The 21,451-nt window shown below is 46.9% G+C and overlaps 1 protein-coding gene across 1 annotated transcript; it reads right to left on the bottom strand.

Annotated features, from left to right (window-relative positions):
* Positions 1-272: 272 nt before the first annotated feature.
* On the bottom strand, positions 273-17,449 carry CCDC86 (coiled-coil domain containing 86). The gene is made up of 4 exons (XM_073597052.1): positions 16,910-17,449; positions 12,876-13,005; positions 11,935-12,009; positions 273-709 (listed from the first exon to the last, which is right to left on the bottom strand). The coding sequence occupies exons 1-4, from the start codon at positions 17,335-17,337 to the stop codon at positions 551-553; spliced, it is 792 nt and encodes a 263-aa protein (XP_073453153.1). The 5' UTR covers positions 17,338-17,449; the 3' UTR covers positions 273-550.
* Between the last annotated feature and the right edge of the window lie 4,002 nt (positions 17,450-21,451).

Genomic DNA, 21,451 nt, shown 5'->3' with positions numbered 1-21,451 from the left:
CACATATTTATCAAGCAACTAAAAGAATCAGTCAGTCAACTCCTGCAGCATTCATGTTAGAATGCTTCATAAAAGCTCCTGTTTATGTTGGCCATGAATGGGTAAATTAAGCCAGATACATATATCCTGGACATTAGGAGACCTCCAACCTCCTACCTTGTGGTATGCTGCAACACATCACTGGCCAGTAATTTATCAAAGTAAGCAGCTATAGAACATCCAGGTTCCAGCCACAGAAGAGGCGGGGACAGTAACAAGGCTGCAGACAAACATCAAACAAGTTCCTGGTATGTAATTCATTGTATATTTCCTTACAGTTTCACTTAGCAAAAAACATACAAACTAAAATGTGCCAGGCGAGGTACTATAATATGGTTTTAAAACATCACAGAACATGGAATTCCGCTTTAGGAGTTCTTCCTCTCCAATGCAGAGAAGTGAAGACTGTGAACCGGTCTTGGATTTATCCGCATCTGTGATCATGATGAGTCAGCATGTGACCATTTTAAGGCTTTTAAAGGATTTAGAGTGCAGTCTATTGAAGTCTCTCTCAGCTGGTAGTAGACATATTTTTTCCTGCAGCCTTTGTAGGTGCCGTCTTTTTCTGTGACAGCTTCTTTCCAGCCTGGGACATCATAAGTGTGTCTCTCTTCTCGATATTCCGTAACTGCTTCTTGCGGGCTCGCTTCAGCTTAGCTGGGTTGCGTATCTGAGTGGTAAGGAAGAAAAATCGATTGAATTTAATAAACATTAGTTAAAAGCAGACAAAAAAACAAAACAAAACAAAACAAAAAAAAAAAAAAAAAAAAAACACAAACACACCTACACACAAACACAAAATGTACCCATGTTCAGTACAACAAAAATGGGATTTGTGGTTTACCTGTAGAATCCTTTTCTTGGAGTACATCACAGGACATCTTTACATCATTATGATAGGTTATGCTGCAACCAGCTAGCACTGGCAAAATTAAAAAGACAGGAAATCCCCACCCAGGCATAACCCCCCCCCAGCTAGGCTTCAGTTTTCGTATCACGCCATGAACACAAGGAAAAGGGGTGGGGTCTTTGGGTCCTGTGATTTATCTGTAAAATCTTCTTTTTTTAAGTACACTATTCTCTTTATCGTACATCCCAGGGCATCTTCATACCTTTATGATGGGGATGTCCCAAATCACTGAATATGAGGGGAGAGCAACTAACCAAAAGACCCTAAACAATCAAAACTAGAACAGGTGTCAAACACAAGGCCTGCAGGGGGGAAGGGGGGGGGTAAGATGTGAACAGCCAGCAAAAGAGCAGATTCCTGCACACTATGCATAGCAAACCCCTAAACCCTGCACTCTGTACGTAGCACCCCTCTGAACTCTGCCCCTAGCGCACCCCTGAGCTCCACACATAATGCACTCCTAGTATTTATTGCCCATTTAGGATCCTCCCACTGTTCGTGCAATTGGGCCATGCCCATCATTCGAAGCAGTTCAGTCTGGGGCGTGGTTGAGCTCCTGCACCTATTTTTCTGAGAAAGAAAGCGCCCTGCATTAATTTAGTCTCTGTACAACCAGCCCTTTGACAACAACCATAATGCTGATGTGGCCTGCAATGAAACGGAATTTACACCTGAGTTAGATTCTCACAGCAGGTTGAAAAACATGCCAAGCAAAGGCTGTGTCTGTAGAGGCCCAAAGGTCAACTTGCCAGCCTTTCAAACTCAAGCTATTGAAGCTTGATGTTGAACAGCCCAGGAGCACCAACACTCCTGGTGGAATGAACCATCACCAAGAACAGTGGAACTTTGCTTTTCAGACTGCATGTTTGAGAAATAAGTTGACTGATCCAATAGAAATGGTAGATTGCGACGCTGCAGGGCTTATTCCATGCCACTTCAGGGAGCAAAAAGATGGGAGTCAGACTGATGAATTGCAGCAGTTGCCTTCAAGGCAAACCTTGACTGCATGAACCTCATCCAGTTCATAAATAGCCCTGTTCCCCTTATGTCTGAGGATTAGGGCAGAAAGAAGTCAACAAAACATCCTGGTTAAGATGAACGAGGAAACCACCTTCGGTAGAGAGGACAGTGGAGTCCACAAGACCACCTTGTCAAGATGGATTACCAGGAACAGTTCCTTACAGGCAAGAGCAGCCAGTCCTGATGAGAGCTGTAGCGGGAACCAGAAACAACCTTCCTTGTCAGGATAGGTTCAAACAGATTTCTGTAATACAGAAAGCACCCAGTTCCCAGGGAGTGAACAGACTCTTGCCTACGGGAACAATTTGCATGACTCCTTGTACAAAAGGCATGCACCAAAGAATGCAAAGCAATGGTCTCCAAGAACCTCCAAGGCCGACATCCGATTCTTGATTGTACTCAAGTCCCTAGTCAACTCCAGATAGGACATATGCCAGGATGTGGCCCACTATATAGTTAAAAGGGATGAAGTCCCCAGGCCTTCAACCAGGCAAAATAATATTTTCAAGTCTGATGGTAAATCTTGTGAATTGGATAGGCCCCTGTTCCTTAAGACCCTAGATTTAAAAACAGTCGTGCTGTTAAAGTCAGCAACTGCAAAAAGGGATAGATGATCCAATGTGGATGACAGAATGACATCCATCTCCTCTTAAGTGGCCCGACTCCTGGTGTCTCTCTGATGAATTATGTACACCATTGTCGTGGCACTGTCTGACTGTACCCATACAGGGAGGCCCTTCAATTGCACCAACCAATACAATGGGGCTAGACGAATCACCCTGAATTCCAGGATGTGGATGGGCAACAACCTCTTCTGCGGTTGGGGGTATATACCAAACTTCACCCATCTTGGAGGGCTAATGCCACTAAGGACCTATATAGGACTCTGCTGGTTTGCAAGGAAAACCCTAGTTAGACTTACCGGTAACGGTATTTCTACGAGTCTTTCAGGACAGCACCTGGAGAGAGCGCAGCTCCACCCACTTTCCCAGGAAACACTGCAGTCAGTTTCTTTAAAGACCGGACACTTCCACCATGGCCTCAGTTGTTCATAGAGTACCTCCAGCCATGCTGAAATTAGATAAGCAGAACACAGCAATAACACATCTTACAACCTCAAAACTTAGGGCGGGTCATCGGCGCTGTCCTGAAAGACTCGTAGAAATACCGTTACCGGTAAGTCTAACTAGGGTTTTCTCCCTTCGTCTTTCAGGACAGCACCTGGAGATGATAAAAGAGTACTTACTCTAGGGTGGGACCACCGCCTGCAGGACCTTCCTGCCAAACGACTGTTCCGCTGCTGATAGCAAGTCCAACCTGTAGTGGCGGGTGAAGGTGGAGAAACTTGTCCACGTGGCCGCTTTACAGATCCGACCCGGGGAAGCCCCTGCCCTCTCTGCCCAGGACGTTGCTACTGCCCTTGTTGAATGGGCTACTACCCCCTTAGGGGGCTCTGCTCCTGAAGCTTTATAAGCTTCGCTGATGGCCATTCTGAGCCATCTACCTATGGTGCTTTTGGATGCTCTATACCCCTTCCGTGGACCAGAGAAGAGAACAAAGAGCGAATCTGATCTTCTAAAATCTTTCGTTATCTCTATATAATGTAATAAACACCTTCTCACGTCCAGGGAATGGAAAGACCTCTCCTTAGCACTGGACGGGTTAGGACAAAAGGTAGGGAGAATTATCTCTTGTTCCCTATGAAATGCTGATGCCACCTTTGGCAAGAAACCCGGGTCAGTTTTTAGCACTACCCGGTCTGGAAAAATATAACAAAAGGGTTCTCTTATGGAAAGAGCTTGTAACTCGCTTACTCTCCTAGCTGAAGTTACTGCTACTAACAGGACTATTTTTAACGACCATAGCCTGATTGACGCTTCCTCTGGAGGTTCAAAAGGCCCTTTGATTAGACCCCGCAGAACCACAGACAGGTCCCATCTAGGAAAAAACTTAAAAGGTATTGGCCTAGCTCTGGCCAATGCCTTGAAAAACCTAATAATAAGCGGCTCCCTTGATAACTGCCTCTCAAGAAAAACCGATAATGCAGCTACCTGCACTTTTAGGGTGCTAGCTGCCAACCCCATCTCCATTCCCTCATGGAGAAACTCTAGCACTGGAGCGATTTCCTGTGGCGAAAGTATCCTAATCGCACACCAGCTATTAAATCGTTTCCACGTTTTGAAGTAGATGGCCCTGGTAACCTCCTTACGACTGTTCAGCAGGGTAGAGACCAGTTTATCTGAAAGGCCCTTATTTTTTAACATCTGCTCCTCAGTAACCAACCTGTCAACCTGAGATGCTGGGTATTTGGGTGATGAAGGGGGCCCTGCGTTAGGAGGTCCTTCCGAAGCGGAAGCTCCCAATAAGGTTCCACCGCCATCCCCTGTATTGTTGCGAACCAAGCCCGTTTGGGCCAGAAAGGAGCCACCAGAATCATAGTCGTGTTCTCTTTCTGTAGCTTTCTTAAGACCAAGGGGATCATCTGAAAGGGGGGAAAGGCGTAGCACAACTGGAATTTCCATGGCTGCGCTAATGCATCCAATCCCTCTGCCTGATCCTGCCTGTTCAGTGAGAAGAAGGCCTCTACTTTTGCATTCTTTTGGGATGCGAAAAGATCTATTTGGGGCATTCCCCATCTTTCTGTTAGTTGTTGGAAAGTCTCTACATTCAGACTCCATTCTGCTTCCAGTACTCTTTCTCTGCTCAGAAAGTCTGCCATAAGGTTTAAATCTCCCTTCAGATGTATCGCTGTTATGGAGTTTAGCCTGTCTTCTGCCCAGGCTAGAATCTGGAGTGCCAAGGATAGCAGAGCCCTGCTCCTTGTTCCTCCCTGCCTTGATATATAGGCCACCGCTGTGGCATTGTCCGATAGGACCTGAACATGATGGCCCCGGACTGTTCTTTCGAAGGCCCATAGACCCAAGAGAATAGCCCTCAGCTCTCTCCAATTGGAGGACTTTCTGGCTTCCCAGTCTGTCCAACTCCCCTGAGCCATCTGCTCGTCCAGGTGGGCGCCCCAACCCCAGGAACTTGCGTCTGTTGTTAATCTTTTCTGCAAAGGAAAACTCCAGAGCAGACCCCTGTTCAGGTTTGAGTGATTTCTCCACCACCAAAGCTTCCTCTGAACCCGCGCAGGTATCCTTATTAATTTTTCTAGGGACTCTCCATAGGACCAACTCGTTAAAATTGTCTGCTGGAGCTCCCTTCCATGTAGACGTGCCCACTGCACCGCTGGAATAGTCGCAGTGAGTAGCCCTAAGACCGACATAGCTGCTCTTATGGAGATTGGCATATTTGTCTGCGTCTTCTTCACTGCCTCCTGAAGCTTCTCCCTCTTCCCTTCGGGGAGAAAAATTTTCTCCTGGATGGAATCTATCGTGTAACCCAAGAATAGTATGGTCTGAGATGGAATCAAGTTTGATTTCTCCTCGTTGATTATCCATCCTAGACCTACCAGGTGTCTCATTGTCTTTTCCAGATCTCTCACTAACAGGTCCCTTGTTTTGGCAAAAATTAGTAGATCGTCCAGATAGGGCAGGACTGATACCCCCTCTACTCTGAGTGGGGCCAAGGCCTCCGCCAGGACTTTTGTAAAAATCCTCGGAGAAGATGACAGCCCGAAAGGGAGAGCTCTGAACTGGAGATGAAGGGTAGATTCCCCCAGTTTTATCGCAAACCTTAGGTGTTTCTGAGATGTTGACGCTACTGGTACATGCAAGTATGCATCTCTCAGGTCTATGGAAGCCATAAAACATCCCGGGGTCAGGAGATTCTTCACTGAGAATATTGTGTCCATCCTGAACTTCTTGTACCTGATAGACTTGTTTAGAATCTTCAGGTTCAGGATGAGCCTGAATTTTCCCGACGGTTTCTTCACAAGAAATATGTGTGAATAGCACCCCTGTTCTAATTCCCCAGGGGGTACGTTCACTATCACCTTTTGTAGCATCAAGTCCTTCAGGATAGCTGTCATTGCTAGTGACTTTTCTGAGTCTCGGGGAGCCTGGGTTATGTAAAAACGCACAGGAGGAGGTTGAGAAAATTCCAGCCTGTAACCCTCCAAGATGGTCTTGAGGATAAACTGGCTGCTTGTTATAGTCTTCCACTGTAAAAAGAAGGTCTGTAACCTTGCTCCCACAGTTGGGTGACCGTCACTGGGTTTTTGGGCTTGTGGTTGGGGGGCGAAAAAGTACTCCTGACTTACCCCTCCCTCTTTGAGACTTCCAAGGCCTTTTGTAGCCTGCCTCTTTGGTATCTGGGGTCTTTCGAAAAGCACGAAAATTTTTGTTGCCTTGCGGAAGTACCTTCTTCTTTATAGGGAAAGCCTTCTTTTTGTCAGCTGTTCTGTCAAGAATAGCTTCCAGCCCAGGGCCAAACACTAGATCACCTTCAAAGGGTAAACCGCATAATTTTGTCTTTGAAGCAGTATCCCCTGTCCATGTCTTGACCCATAACGCCCTGCGAGCTGAGTTTATCAGAGCTGTGGATCTGGCTGACATCCTGATTGACTCCGCTGAGGCATCTGCTATATACCCTACCGCCTTTGATAACACCGGTAGCGTATCTAGCAGATCCTTACGAGGCGTCCCTGCCTCAATGTGGATTTTCAGCTGCTCCAGCCAGTGTTCCAGATTTCTGGCTACCACAGTTGAGGCCATGGCAGGCTTCAAATTTGCTAAAGAAGAATCCCATGCCTTCCTTAATAGGGAGTCTGCCTTTTTGTCCATGGTATCTTTAAGGATACCCATGTCCTCAAAGGCCAGGTCAGTATTCCTAGATACCTGGGAAAAGGCTGCGTCTAGTCTTGGCTTTTTATTCCAAATATGCGAGCTATCCTCATCAAACGGAAACCTTCGCTTGAGGGATTTAGAAAAGAAGGGGGCTCTCTCTGGATCCTTCCACTCCCTCTTAATGGTCTCTGATAGGAATTTATGTACAGGAAAAACCCTGTGTTTTTCCTCCCCGAGGCCTTGGAACATCTTATCGTGTAGGGATAGCTGAGCCTTATCCTCTGTGATGTTAAGGGTAGTATGAATTGTTCTTAGTAGATCATCTACCTCCTCAAGGGATAACTTGTACCTAGAAGAAGGAGAAGAAGCTTCATTTACTTCTTCTGCTTCCTCCTCCGAATTTAGTAAAATGTTACTTTCCTCCTCCTCTGAGTCGCTGCCCCCTCTGGATGCTGAAACAGAGGATTGAGAATGTGGCACCACACTGCTATGCGCCGTTGGACGCCTATCTAGGTAGGACCTGAAGGACTCAAAGGTGTCTGCCAGTTCCTTCCTGAAAGAGCTTAGCAATTCGCTTTGTTGAGCTGCAGGACTAGCAGGAGCTGTCTCCTCCTTAACTATGTCCGTAATGCAAGATTTGCATAATACTTTGGGCCAGGAATCCCTCAGTAACCCCTTACAAGAGGGACACTTCCTTTTAACAATAGGGGAGACATGCTTGGTCTTTTCTTTAGCCTTCTGCAATATCCCAAGGGAAAAAAGACAATAGCTGAACCATATTTCACAAACAACAGCTTACATGCTGTATAAGGAACACAGAAAAAAACACCACCAAGGAAGTTAACCCTTTAACACCTATGATCTGTTCCACAGCCGGTGAATCACCCCACAGATCCACCTTAAAACATAATTAATCACTTATCCCTCCTTTAGTACTCAGGACCAAGTGATCTGCAGGCTCCCCACTTTTTTTTTTTTTTTTTTTAGGGAAGGGATAATATATAAACATTATAAATGCCCATAGAGTAAAGACAGAGACCAGTATCCCTGCTTACCTGAGCCTGGCTGATTGTTGTGGCTCCTGCTCCTGCCACCGCCGTCTGATCGTCCTCCATTATTGACAGGACACACAGCGGCGTTTGTGCTCTTTTATTTGATTTTCCCGGGCCGCTCACCGCTGTGAGGGCCGGAAATGAAATCAGCCATGGAGACCGCCCCCCCCTCCTGCGTTCCAGCGGCCGGAACCGGAAGCCGCGTCGCGCCGCTCGAGGCCCCGCCCCCGGTCGGAAATGACGCGCTTGCCATCCGAACCCGGAAGGCGTGCGGCCCGTGGAATAGACGCCGCTCTACTCCACAGCCCTGCCACCGGTCTGTAGGAGCGGAACCCTCGCAGCCTGGCTCTCGCCGAGCATGAAGAGGAGGAGGCACCGGAGAATCCCCCACACGTCAGGGAGGATGCTGGGCTGTCTTGGAAAAGAAGAAAAACGATCCGGTATGCCCTAACTTTCACCACCTGGAGAAAGCGCAGCACACCCCTGGTTCCCTGCAGCGCTTCCACCATGGCGGAGGAAACACTACAACTGAGGCCATGGTGGAAGTGTCCGGTCTTTAAAGAAACTGACTGCAGTGTTTCCTGGGAAAGTGGGTGGAGCTGCGCTCTCTCCAGGTGCTGTCCTGAAAGACGAAGGGAGAAATATATCATTTCACAGGGTCCCGTTATGCAGAGGCCAGTGCCGAATGGCAATGTTATAGGCGGTTGACGCGTTCCAGAACATGGTCTGGATACCATTCCTCTTGGTGGCTAGCCATAGCCAACAGATCCAGATTAAGCCAGACTCCTACTCACAGATGGAAATCCTAAAGACACTAACTAAACATTTTTTACAGAAACTGCACAGAAATGACCACCACCTAAGACACTAGAAAAAAAAAAAAACAACAAAAAAACACCTGAAGCTATTCCTAGCTGGGAGGGGTCATGCCTGGGCAGTGAATGCTTGTCTTTTTTGTGTCTAATCACCTGAATGTGGCAGCATAATTTATCATATTGTATGGGAAGACACCCTGTGTCCTGGGAAGTATGATAAAGAAAACATAACTAAGTGCTGTTTTCAATCACTCAATTAACCCCATTACCAGAGGTTATTGAAATCTAGAGGACAAGACCCAACTTTAGCATCGTTCAATAATTATGCATTCGCTTTGCCTATTTAAAGTATCTAAATCCAAGGACAAAATCGGAATATATTGCATGTTACCAGTAATTGGATGCGGTAGCTGTATTATAGCTTTTCTTTCAGGCTTTTTTTTGTTCTTTTTCACCTGATGATTCTGCAATGAATACACTTTCTGTCCTGGAGTGACAACACTCTCTTTGTACTTGTCATGGTTATGCAATAGAGTTTTGTTTGTCAGCTTACCTGTCTCCATGTGTTCATCTCTAAAGACCAGCTGACTCTCACCTGACTGCTTTTATTAACTCTCCTCTAGCATGGCTCCACCCCAGCTCCTATCAGAGAACTCTATATTAACCTCTGCACTGCAGGCCAGGCCCTGCTGATCAACCTTTGTGTGTTTTGGCTTCCTGTTGCTGCCTGCCGTGTGCTCTACGTTTGTTTCTGTTACCGACCTTGGCGTGTTCTCTACTATTCCTGTCTGCTCGTGACCCTGACCTTTGGCGTGTCCCCGACCATCCCTGTTTGCTTGTGACTCTGAACCTTGGCGTGAACTCTGTTGTCCTTGTCTGCTTGTGGCCCTGACCTTGGCTTATTCCTTTACTATCCCTATCCTTCTGTTGCCTACTGTGGATGTGAGCAGGGGGACCCTGGGGGGGGGGGGGGGTCGCAACCTGGAGCCAGTTGCAGACCAGTCCATCCTCACCACTAGAGGCTCTGGTGAACAACTGCTGGCTCTTAGACTCCGCGCCCCAGGGAATCTGCCTTCCTTACCACCCGGACTGCCATCCGCAGCAGTCAGCCGTAGGGTCCACTGCCTTGCGGTGCACTACTGATCCCAACGGTGTGCATCTATCACCTAGCCTCAAGGTGACCTGACAGTACTGTATCTTTGGAGGAGCAGCGTTGCCACCCAAGGACAGAAAATGTGTTATGACTACAGAACTTTCCCCTATACTTATTTCCAGAGGAGGGGGTATTCTGCAGAGAACTAGGAACAATGCCAACTTAATGGTCAGCGAGTACAAGATTTTACAAACTAAAAACTTACAAACTTTAAAAACAATGGTGAGCAGTGTTGGGGGTAAAGTGGCACCGAACCAGCTAAGTGCAGCAGACCTGGGGGGCAGGGAGGGTTTTTAAGCTAGTTCATCTTTTAATTTTATTTTATGCGAGGTGAATGTACCCCTTCACATGATTATATCGCTCACGGTAATTAGATGATCAGGAACCATGAGTTGTTAGTTTGAAACCTGTGGCTGTCAAACATTTCAATCTCAGAATGAGGACCCTGAACAAAATGTGTTGACATTTCCCAAATGCAGTACAGGTTAATGGTTTTCCAATATGGGGAACTCTGCCTCGAGAATATTCTTCTAAGTGTTTGAAGTATAAATGGGGTTAAAAAAAAGAAATCCCAGCACATATAATATATTCAGGGGACTGTCAATACTATCCAAATGTTCAAATACAAAAAGATATGACTCTGGTCCCCCCTCCTGAATTACTGGAAACAGTTTTAAACAATCCTCTTCCACCTGCAAAGGCTATCAATGGTAGGCGCAGACACAGTCTGGCAATCTGATAAATATTGTCCTCCCATCTTCAAAAATTAAAGGATAAGTCCACCCTAACGCTAAAATCGCTACATCTACAGACATCCATGATATAAGCCTAACCTATCTAGCCCTGTAAAGAGGAAATCAGTAAACATACCTTTTCTGAAGCCGATCCGATCTCCAGTGGCAGAAGCTCTGCAGAAGACACAGCAAACAACAGCTGTGAAATGAATGGGGAGTGATGTCACCCACAGACTTACTACGGGGCTTCTGTTGTTGGCTGTGTCCTCTGCACCCGCCTCCACAGCTAAGCCGAGGATGACAGCTCAGCGTGGGATTGAGTCGGATTGGCTTCAAAAAAGGTATGTGTACCATTTTCTTCTTTACAGGGTTAGATAGGTTAGTGTTAGATCGTGGATGTCTGTAGATGTAGAGATTTTAGTGTTAGGGTCCACCTATCCTTTAAGACATCTCAGGGAAGAGGTCTTGTTGGACAAAACACGCAGGGTGGAGCTGAGGGGGGTGATCATCACTCCTGTCCTAAGAATCTGTGAGTGTCCATTTTATGCCTTTATCTTGTCTTTGCTTTTGAGTATATATGCCTTAACCATTAATAAATCATATTGGAACATACTTCACTATTGGTATTCCTCTTTTGCTCTTCTCTTTTTGTGAGAGTGACACTGTCCGATAAATGTATGAGGTATTTACTGTGGATCTGAGCAGTGCTATATGGAAGCAGAGTGCTATGCCATTTTTGCTATCCTGGATTCAGTGTGGTTACCATCCATCCAGTTGGGATTTGTCCCTAAAGCGTTGTTAGTCCTCTCTACATTCAAAGTCAGAATTTCTAGTAAGTAGCTGTGTGGATCTGTGGTGGCAGATGGATAACCTCTCTCACAAAAGATTCCTGACAAATTTGGGACTCACACACTTTAATTTTATTGGCACATTATTTGAAAGATTTATTAATTTAAATACGACAGCCCAAAACATTTTGGTTATTCTATTAAGATATATTTTATTGTGTTTGAACCTGGGCGATTGCTGCTGGCAGTTCCAGGTTTTATTGTTTTCTTTTCTGATTTCTGGAGCACTTTAAGGGCGGGATAACATTTGTCTAACTGTTAATAGATAACATTTGAACAGCCAGGCCATTAAAAGCAACAGAAAAAAAGCTTTAGAGTTTGGAGCCATTCCCTAAATTGAATACTTCAGGAGGACTTATTTTGTTGCTGCTCATTTCTGCTATCATGTACACAGGGCCAGCTTCAGTCAATATGAAGACCACAGCCTGAAACCCTCTTATGTTCTGTTTTTGCCCCTTTCTCTATATCATTCTGACTGGGAGAGCAGCTAAAAAGTGTCAAACGATTAAAACTATTTCTTTTTTTGGTTCAGTCCTGCTCAGCCATCACATGCACCTGTTAGCTACAAGAGTGTTATGTAAGTGCAGCTTTCCACCAAAAAGAGAAAAAAAAAAAAAAAAAAAAAAAACTTACCACTTGCACAATTTCCGCTTTGCGCTCATTTTCCTGGCGGCGTCTCAAATTCTCCTCTCGCCTCTTCCTTTTTTCCTGCACACAAACAAGAGAAGTGTCAAAACCATCCAATAACTGAACTCCAGGCAAACCACTAAATACACACGTCAAATACATATATGGGAGCTGTTTAACCTGCCAACAGAATGTATTTTTGTTTATCCAGTTTTCAGATAAACACAGCAAAGCCCTGTCTAGCAGAGAAGAGACTTGATAATTCTCTGCTGCTGTCTCTTCCTGGTTCTTGCAGAACCCCCCCCCACATCCTCAATGAAGCGCATGCGCTGTGTCATTGTGGGCCAACTGCAAGTAACATTTAGAGACAGCCAGACCCTGAAGACATTCATGGGAGCATCCCAGGAGACTGGGATGGCTGGGTGGTGTCTCGTCTGGTAGAGAATAGTGGAAGAGAGGGGCAGCGGACATCAAAAGTATAAAAATAAAGCTACCTATAGAAGAATTAGATGCCGGGATAAAAACATACAACTGCTGTCTTTTAATCTTAAAGTCCCTTGAATTTTCTATGCTAATGCAAGCTTACAAAATGCACCCCCTGTCCCCACAGTACAACACAAGACACCCATTTTTCCCTACAGTATAGCACAGACACCCCAAATACAAAAAACAGACATTTTCTTCTACGTATTAGAACACAGACACCTCACCACAGTTACCCCTTTTATAACAAAGGCACCCCAGATATAATACAGATATTCTCTTCCCTGTATTAGAACACAGACACCCTGTCCACAGTGCTGAAGTCAACCCAAAGAAAGGCAGGAGATGCCTCTTCTCAGGCTTTCATAAAGTCTGTATTTACATAGAAAGTTCAGTGCATGCTTTTCCTCTAAAACCCCAATTTTTCTTGTAAGAAATGTATTAATCAGAAGGGACGGACTTACTTCTTTTTCTTGTTTTTTCTCATCTTTTAACTGTTGGGCAAAACTTTTGAGCAACTTCTTTTCCTGACGATCTTTCATTTTCAGCTCCCAGGATGTGCGGAGCGGGCGGTCTTTTACCATTTCAGAGAACCTAGGTAATAACAAAGAAACGCTTTACAACAAATGACAAAAAAGGAATATAATTGCTTCAGGTTAAAGCTAAAACTTTTTTTTTTTGGGGGGAGGTGGGTGGTAGTATGAGAGTTAACAGCCGCTGATGCCAGTCTGAGGCCGGGTTCACATATGTGCGAATTGGATGCAGTTTTCAAAGCATCCAATTCGCATGACATACAAGTGTGACCAGCTCTCAATTGAGCCATTTTACACATGTACGGGGCAAATTCCAAAAGGGTCCTGTTCAGGTGCGAATTCAGGACCCGAATCACACCTGAACCGGTGAACAGAAATGCACCAGATCCCATGCTGGAAACCGTGGCCACACATATGTGAACCCGGCCTCAGAAGCCGAGCCGCTCGCCTGCCCCTCTGCAAAACTCCATTCTCCCACAATGCAGCACATTCTGTGAATGGGTTGTGGAGATCCCGTTGTTTAAATGCTTCTCCTCCAGTCACATAAAGCAATGCATTGAGGGAGAAAAGTAACACAAGTGGTGTGAATAGTGGAGAGCAAGCAGTACAACTTTTCAGACTAGCAGTGGTGACAGTCAACTCTCACAGCGCTGGTAGATAGCTACTCCAGAGGCTATGATGGAGGCACTGAAATGAAGACTAACAAAAAGCAGCCATCTGCATTTAATGCAGGGCTTGACAAGTTTGCTTTGAGCCCAGGTTCACACTGACAGCGGGATTGAAATCGTGCGAGTTCAGCTGAACTTGTGCGATTTCATACCTGCATATCAGTTCGACTTTGGAGGCGATTTCAGACAGGTTGCTGCACAGATGTCTATACAAATCGCACCCCGAAGTTGCGAAAAGTAGTACAGAAACTACTTTTTGGAATCAGTGCAGCACAGCAAATGCGCCGTCTTACCGATTCGGACGGTACCATTGCCGACAATTGCCGCCGATTTGGCATGTCAAGTCGTATCAACGTGAACCTAGGCTAAATCTAGGAGCCAGCTAAAAAAGTTAGGAGACAGTTTTTAACGAACAAATCTTGTTCTTTAATGACAAAACCCCTTCTCTTATGTAGCCAGAAAGTTGAGGACTGAAAAGGGTCTGCCGATTGGCATTTGATCAGCGCTCTCAGCCAATGGCAGAGACCAAAACCCAAAACCAAAAATGTATTATATTGCAGCTTATCATTCATTAGATGTGGTGGCTGCATTTGTTTTCTTTTCTATGCATTTTTCCCCTCTGTTTTTACCTGGTGATCTGACCACTAACACATCCCCTGTATTAGTGAGACACAACTCTGGATGAAAGAGTACATGAGGTACTGCAAACAGCAGCAATGTCTGGGGGGGGGGGATGTTATATATATTAGTAGATTTAAATACACTAAAACTGAAGCTCACAATTTATAAACAGCAAACACTTTTTTCCCCTTTTAGGATAAAGGGTTTACATTAATAAAAGATGATCATTTTAATCACCCCTGCCAGTGTTAAATGGTTCCCATCCATGTAAACAGATAAATTCTGCTGGAGAGCTTGTGCTTTTGAAAAAAAAAAAAAAAAAAAAGGATTTGATGGATCACTAGATGAAAATAGAAGAAAGCAAGCCTAAAAAAAGAAAACTAATGCAGCCATCACCTGCCACCATCTAAGAATTGGTAAGCCGCAATATACTAAATGTTTTGGGTTTATTACTGCTTTAATTGGAAAGAAGCAATCCATGACAATACTGCAACTATCTGCAGAAAGTCCACTTGATTTACCTTCAGTTTTATAGAATTTAGATGGAACCAAGGTGATAAATCTTCAACCTATGGGCACAGGATTCCATGCTGCACAATCTCTAAAGATTAGGATCACCTTGACTGCATAGCATAAAATTGCAGATGTCAGAACACCGGAACATTGTAACAGAGCAAGCGGATTGGACTGCTCGGCAGGGAATCTGTCCACTGATCCCCGCTGAGCAGGCAGGTGACAGGTCCATGTCTGCTCTGCATATGCAGAGCGGACACAGCCCACTTACTTCTATAGGCGGTCGGATGTAAAGGGACCGCCTGTCCATTTACATCAGACTGCACCCGATCCGACTGACATATGGGAAAAGGATCCCCATCCGTCTGTTTTTAGCAGATTGGATGTCGGCAGGTGTGAGCGGACACGTGTCCGCTCTATAGAGGGCAATGGATGGTCCGATCGAGTCCACCTAAAAAACTGACAGGCAGATCCGATCGCCCCCCCCCCTGTGTGAAAGGGGCCTTATGGATAAAGTTGGTGGCAGTTGTCCACAGAGACTTGAGACATTGTGGCTATAACATCCAGCCAAAATCCCGAATGTATATCTGACCCTAAATTAATCCTATTTAGATTGTTAGAGCACTGTGCATCATAAACAATTGCCATTTTTTTTTCCATAAAATATTGTTTTCATCCTCAGCACTGCTAACCTCCTGTAGTAGCTTCCTATGTAAAAACTCACTCCAGCATCCACTACACATGGTTGCTCTGAACCGGCTTCTTGTTAGTGAAAACGGTGGAACATGCTTGTGCAATGTGTGTCAGTATTGCTGCTTGCAGCCTCCACCAGGGTTGCATGTGACAGGGTGACAAAGGAGCACAACGGAAAAAACAGAGTGCTGTCACCCCATAACAGGAAATGCCTGAACAGAGGCCTTCATGGCAGGCTCATTGGGTTTTTTTTACTGAAAACTGCAGATTTAAAGATGAACTCCATTAATTTAACCACCTCCTGCCTGCTCTATAGCCAAAAGACGGCTACAGCATGGACTTACATTGTTGGGAGAGCGTCTTCCTGTGATCGCACTGCCTGTGTGCCCCCTTTGGCACTCATTGGCAGACATCTGATCACAGATTGGGGTAAAGAGCCTCTGTGATTGGCTCTTTACCATGTGCCCAGCTGTGTCCAATCACAGCTGACTACAGTGTAAACAGTATTTGCTGGTTTTCAGCTGTCCTCTCCTCACGCGCTGTCAGCGAGAGACGATAACCGGCAATTCCACACAAAAGATATCTACACTGATTATCAGTGCAGCCCGTCAGAGTAGGGGAGATGCAGAAGCAAGTACTAGGTTCAGTGCACAGAGGGGGGAGTCAATTGAGCACCCACCAGAAGATGTCACTAACTGCAGGGGTCCCCAACCCCCAGGCTGTGGCCCGGTGCCGTTCCCTCTCTGCAGCCAGACCGCAAAGGCTGTACTGTCAGATGTGCGTCAGGGAGCAGAACGATGACATCTCTCACCGCCTGCCCTGCATCACAATTCTCCTGCCCTCACTTGGAACTCACCACTGCATGGAGGCCTTCCTCTGTGCTCAATGGACCAGTGCTGCCACCAATGCAGTGACCATTCACATCTGGCGGCAGGCAGCGTGGCAAGTGACAAGCTGCATTTAAAGGCAGGTGACAAGGCAAGTGACAAGCTGCATCTGGCGGCAGGCGACGTGGCAAGTGACAAGCTGCATTTAAAGGCAGGTGATGTGACAAGTGACAATCCGCATCTGGTGGTGCTGCTGACACCCCCTTTTCAGGCGCCCAAAAAGGTGAACAGCGGGCGCAATGCTGTGCGGTCACTGTTCACTCAGCTGTGCGTTAGCAAAGCGAAGGAATTCGCTTTGCTAACACTGAACAGCCAATCAGGTGCTCGGGTCTGTTACCTGTCACCTGATTGGCTGAAACGTCAGGCGCTGTGATTGGACACCTGATAGAGAGGAAGGAACAAGACATCGAGGAGTGTGCAGGACACCGCCGCTGAGGGACCTGGAGGGGGACTTAGGCGATTACATCTAGCTTCAAAGGGGGAAAACTCTGAGGATGGGTTAGAGGGAGATAAGCAGGAGGGGGTGGGAAATAATAGTTTTATCCCAGAGTGTGGGTTTAATAATAGCAGACATCGCTCTCACCTCTTCTTGCTTTCCTTCCACACACGGCCAGATTTCGGCTTGCCCCGGGGGATAGGCTTTGCGATACTCTTCTTTTTGGGGGCGCCCTTCTCCTTGTCTTGTCCAGTCTGGACCTGTACTGGTCTCTCTACCTCTCTCTTACCCCCAGTGAGGATTGTGTGACAACAGGACGCCCCCTTCTGGTCATCTGATGTCTTGTCATCTATCCCTTCCTTCAGCTCTTCCTCCATCTCCTCTACATTCTCCACCTTGTCCTTCTTCTCCACTCCCTCCTGAGACTCTTCCCTCATCTTCTCTACCTTGTCCTCCCCTTCTATCCCCTCTGCCCCGCCGTGGTCTTCTGCTTTGTCCTCCTCCTCCTCCTCCTGGGTTCCTCGCCTTCTACTTCTCCTCGAAGGAGTAGCTGTAGCTTTACACGTCCCCTCCATTGCAGTACAGACTTGTCTGCTCACTTGTCCCTCTGCGCTCGCCGTAAACCACAGCAGCTACACGTGGTTAATAGACATGCGCCTCCAGCGGCGCGAAGTGATGACGCCCAGACACGTATTAACGGGACAGAGCGTCGCCTCCTAGGAAACGGCGGACGCTTTCTGAGCGCCATATTGGTACACTTGATGTTCTGTCATAATCTCCAACCTATCAAAAATTCCAATCGCTTGTACTGCGCATGCGCGGGCTCTAGAAGGGCTTTCTTCTGCACGTCGGATTGCGACGTAAAAGACATCAACTGCACCAACTCCTCTTGCTGCCGCACCGCGCCTGCGCGGTCTTCGTGTAACACACGAAAGTTCTCAAACTGTTATGGCAGCAGTGCGCATGAGCGGGAACACTAACATCCCTGTCACATCTTCCGACTGTCTCACACACATAAACCAAAGGAGATGGACGGTTAAGCAAATATACAGAGTTTTATCATACGAGATTCAAAGCAATGAACATGATGAACTGGGAAGATAATGTACTGAACAACTTGCATACATATCCACACATTGTTCATAGTTGCCAACATTGTAAAAAAAAAATTCGGGACACTTTTTTTGGCTGTAGGCGGAGTAACCTTATAATTAGGGGGTGTGGCATAGGGAAAGAGAAAAATGCAGCGTGCGGAGCGTGCCTTGCCAAAAAATGGGCGTGGTTCAGTGAAATAGTGGTTGTGGCTTAAAGGGGCGTGGCTCAAATGGGGCGTGGTTAGAGTCTGAGATAAACAAGGAATGAAGGGAGAAAGAAAGGTATGGAGGGCCAGCAGGCCCAGATCCTATACCACAATAGAAATATGTGTATTTTAGAAAGTTTAACAAGGGAGAAAGAAAGGTATGGAGGGCCAGCAGGCCCAGATCCTACACCCCAATAGAAATATATAGTTTAAGTTTAACAATCAGCAAATAAAGATACACCAAACACCTGGTGCTAGTGCTTCAATCATCCACCATGGTTGTTATGGTGTCAGGGTGATTGAAGCGCATTATTACATTGTAATCAGGGCAGCCATCAGAAATTTTGGGGCCCCTTACACAGCTTTAGACCTCGACCTCCCTGGGCCTGACCACCAACATTCCCCAGGGCCCACCCACTGGCTGTCCCACTGAATCCACCCACTGGCCGCCCCACCAAATCTCATCCTATATCCTCCTCCAGTCCCATCCCCCATCCCATGTCCTAGTCCTCCTCCTCCTCCATCCCATGGCCTTCTACTCTTCCTGTCCCATTTCCCCCATCCCATGTGCTTCTTCTCCTCATTCCCATGTCCTCTTCCTCCTCCAGTCTCATCCCCCATCCCATGTCTTCCTCCTCCTTCTGTCCCATCCCCCATTCCATGTCCTCCTCCTCCTCATCATCATCTTCTGTCTCATCCCCCATCCCATGTCCTCCTCCTCCATCCCATGTCCTCCTCCTCTAGTCTCATCCCATGTCCTCCTCCTCCAGTCCAATCCCATGCCCTCCTCCTCCAGTCCCATCCCATGTTCTCCTCCTCCTCCATCCCATGTCTTCCTCCTCATCCAGTCCTGCCCCATGTCCTCCTCCATCCCATGTCCTCATCTAGTCCCGTCCCATGTCCTCCTCCTCTATCCCATGTCCTCCTCCAGTCCCATCCCATGTCCTACAGCTTTTCCATCCCATGTCCTCCTCCTCCAGTCCCATCCCATGTTTTCCTCCATCCCATGTCCTCCACCTCCTTCATCTCATGTCCTCATTCTCCAGTCCCATCCCATGTTCTCCTCCTTCATCCCATGTCCTCCTCCTCTAGTCCCTTTCCATGTCCTCCTCCATTCCATGTCATCCTCCAGTCCTATCCAATGTTCTCCTCCTCCTCCATCCCATGTCCTCCTCCTCCAGTCCCTACCCATGTCCTCCTCCATCCCACGTCCTCCTCCTCCAGTCACACCCCCCCCCCCCATCCAATGTCCTCCTCCCCCATCCTTGGTGACACCAAGACAGGAAGTGAGGGAAATCTCAGTGGGGACATAGCCAGCAATATACCCTCAATTTCCCCTCAATTCCAGTCTATCCAGTATATTAAATATAATGTATAATATGGACATACTTTTGACATTCGAAGGCAACAATCACTCCCTGCTTGTGGGTCAGCACTGGAGAAGCTCTGCCCAGCACATATCCTGCTGAAAGCGGCCAGCATGATGCCATAGGTGAAGGCGTTCAGCCTACCCTGGGGGCCAGAACAGACCAAAATGATCAGGAAGCAAGGCATCCTTCTCTCAAAGACATCCTCTACTTAGCCAGCTGCTTCTCCCCCACATGCTCGTTATCCTCCCGCGAGACCCCAGCTCTGCACTCTGCTGACAGGAGCTTAGGGGAGGTTGAGAGCACTTTGCTGGGCTGAGCATGCAGCAAGCGTCCCAGAGTGACCAGTTCCGGCTCCTTCCCCTAACATTGCAGAGCCCACACACTCCTGTTGCCTGCAGTTACTTTCCCATCTGGAGCTTCACCGTTATCCTGCAGGGGTCGCCTGTCCAGAGATTAAGGAGGAACAAGAGGGCAGTCTGTCTCCTGCCGGGGATTACGAGCTGCTGTCTGCTGACATGGTCCAGGTTCAGGCACGGTGCACACAGGCGAATGGGCATTTGTACCGCCCCCTCCTGGAGCTGGGCCCCTCAGAACTTCCAGGCCCCTTACATGTGTATGGGCTGTACCCCCCTGATGGCGGCCCTGATTGTAATATAAAATTAAATAGTTCAACTCACCATAATGTAGAACCAGTGGGAGCCCCGAGTCTGTCACTTGTCACGTCGCATGCCACCAGATGCCATCAGGTGTCCCCAATAGAGTCCCTCCTTACATCTCAGGTGTCCCCAGCGGAGTGCCTCCTTACATTTCAGGTCGGTCAGTATGCAGTGTAGGGGTCCCTCTATGATCGGGGGTAGGTGAGTATGGGGGTCCCTCTGACAGGGGGTAGGTCAGTGTGGAGTGTGGGGGTCTCTATGACAGAGGGTAGGTCAGTGTGGAGTGTAGGGGTCCCTCTATGACAGGGGGTAGGTCAGTGTGGAGTGTAGGGGTCCCTCTATGACAGGGGGTAGGTCAGTGTGGAGTGTAGGGGTCCCTCTATGACAGGGGGTAGGTCAGTGTGGAGTGTAGGGGTCTCTCTATGACAGAGGGTAGGTCAGTGTGGAGTGTAGGGGTCCCTCTATGACAGGGGGTAGGTCAGTGTGGAGTGTAGACCCCTACACTCCACACTGACCTACCCCCTCTAATAGAAGGGTCCCTACACTCCACACTGACCTACCCCCTCTAATAGAAGGACCCCTACACTCCACACTGACCTACCCCCTGTCATAGAGGCAGTAGTGAGAGAAAGGGGGGAGGAGGGGAGAGAGGTGAAAGAGGGAGGTCTGACAGAGAGGAGGGGGGGTCTGACAGAGAGGAGGGGGGTCTGGTGCACTCACTCACAGGGCTGCTGTTAGGCTGTACGTGTAAAAAACGTGTAAATAGCAGCCAACACAGCTATAGACCAAAGCAATAAGTATAAATAGTGAAAGTGTAGCGCTATAAATCATAAATTAACCATTAGATTAATAATGGAGTGATATAAGATCACACAAGAGAATTATAAACGTTCCACATTTACCCAATAACGGGGGGGTCTAGGATACAAAAACAATCTTTTTTTAAAGGTAGAATTAAACCCACTGATTTAAAGTGGAAGTAAACCCCCCCTATCGTTTTCAGCCAAGGAAGCTGCCATCATTGCCTCTGTTTAACCGCTTCCGGACCAGGCGCCGCAGTTTTACTGTGGCAGGTTGGCTCCCCTGCGCGAAACCACGTTACTGTCTGGTGTCATAACTGATCACATGTGCAACATCATGGCAGTTCCAGAACAAACAGAGGCGAAGATGGCAGCTTACTTGGCTGAAAACGATAGAAGGGTTTAGTTCCACTTTGAATCAATCAGTTTAGTTCCACTTTTAAAAAAAGATTGTTTTTGTATCCCATACCTTATATATATATATATATATATATATATATATATATATATAGCTATCTATATATATATATATATATATATATAGATATAGATATAGATATAGA

Source organism: Aquarana catesbeiana, linkage group LG08, assembly GCF_042186555.1.
Source record: "Aquarana catesbeiana isolate 2022-GZ linkage group LG08, ASM4218655v1, whole genome shotgun sequence".
Taxonomy (NCBI): domain Eukaryota; kingdom Metazoa; phylum Chordata; class Amphibia; order Anura; family Ranidae; genus Aquarana; species Aquarana catesbeiana.
This window is presented reverse-complemented; position numbering and strand designations above follow the sequence as displayed.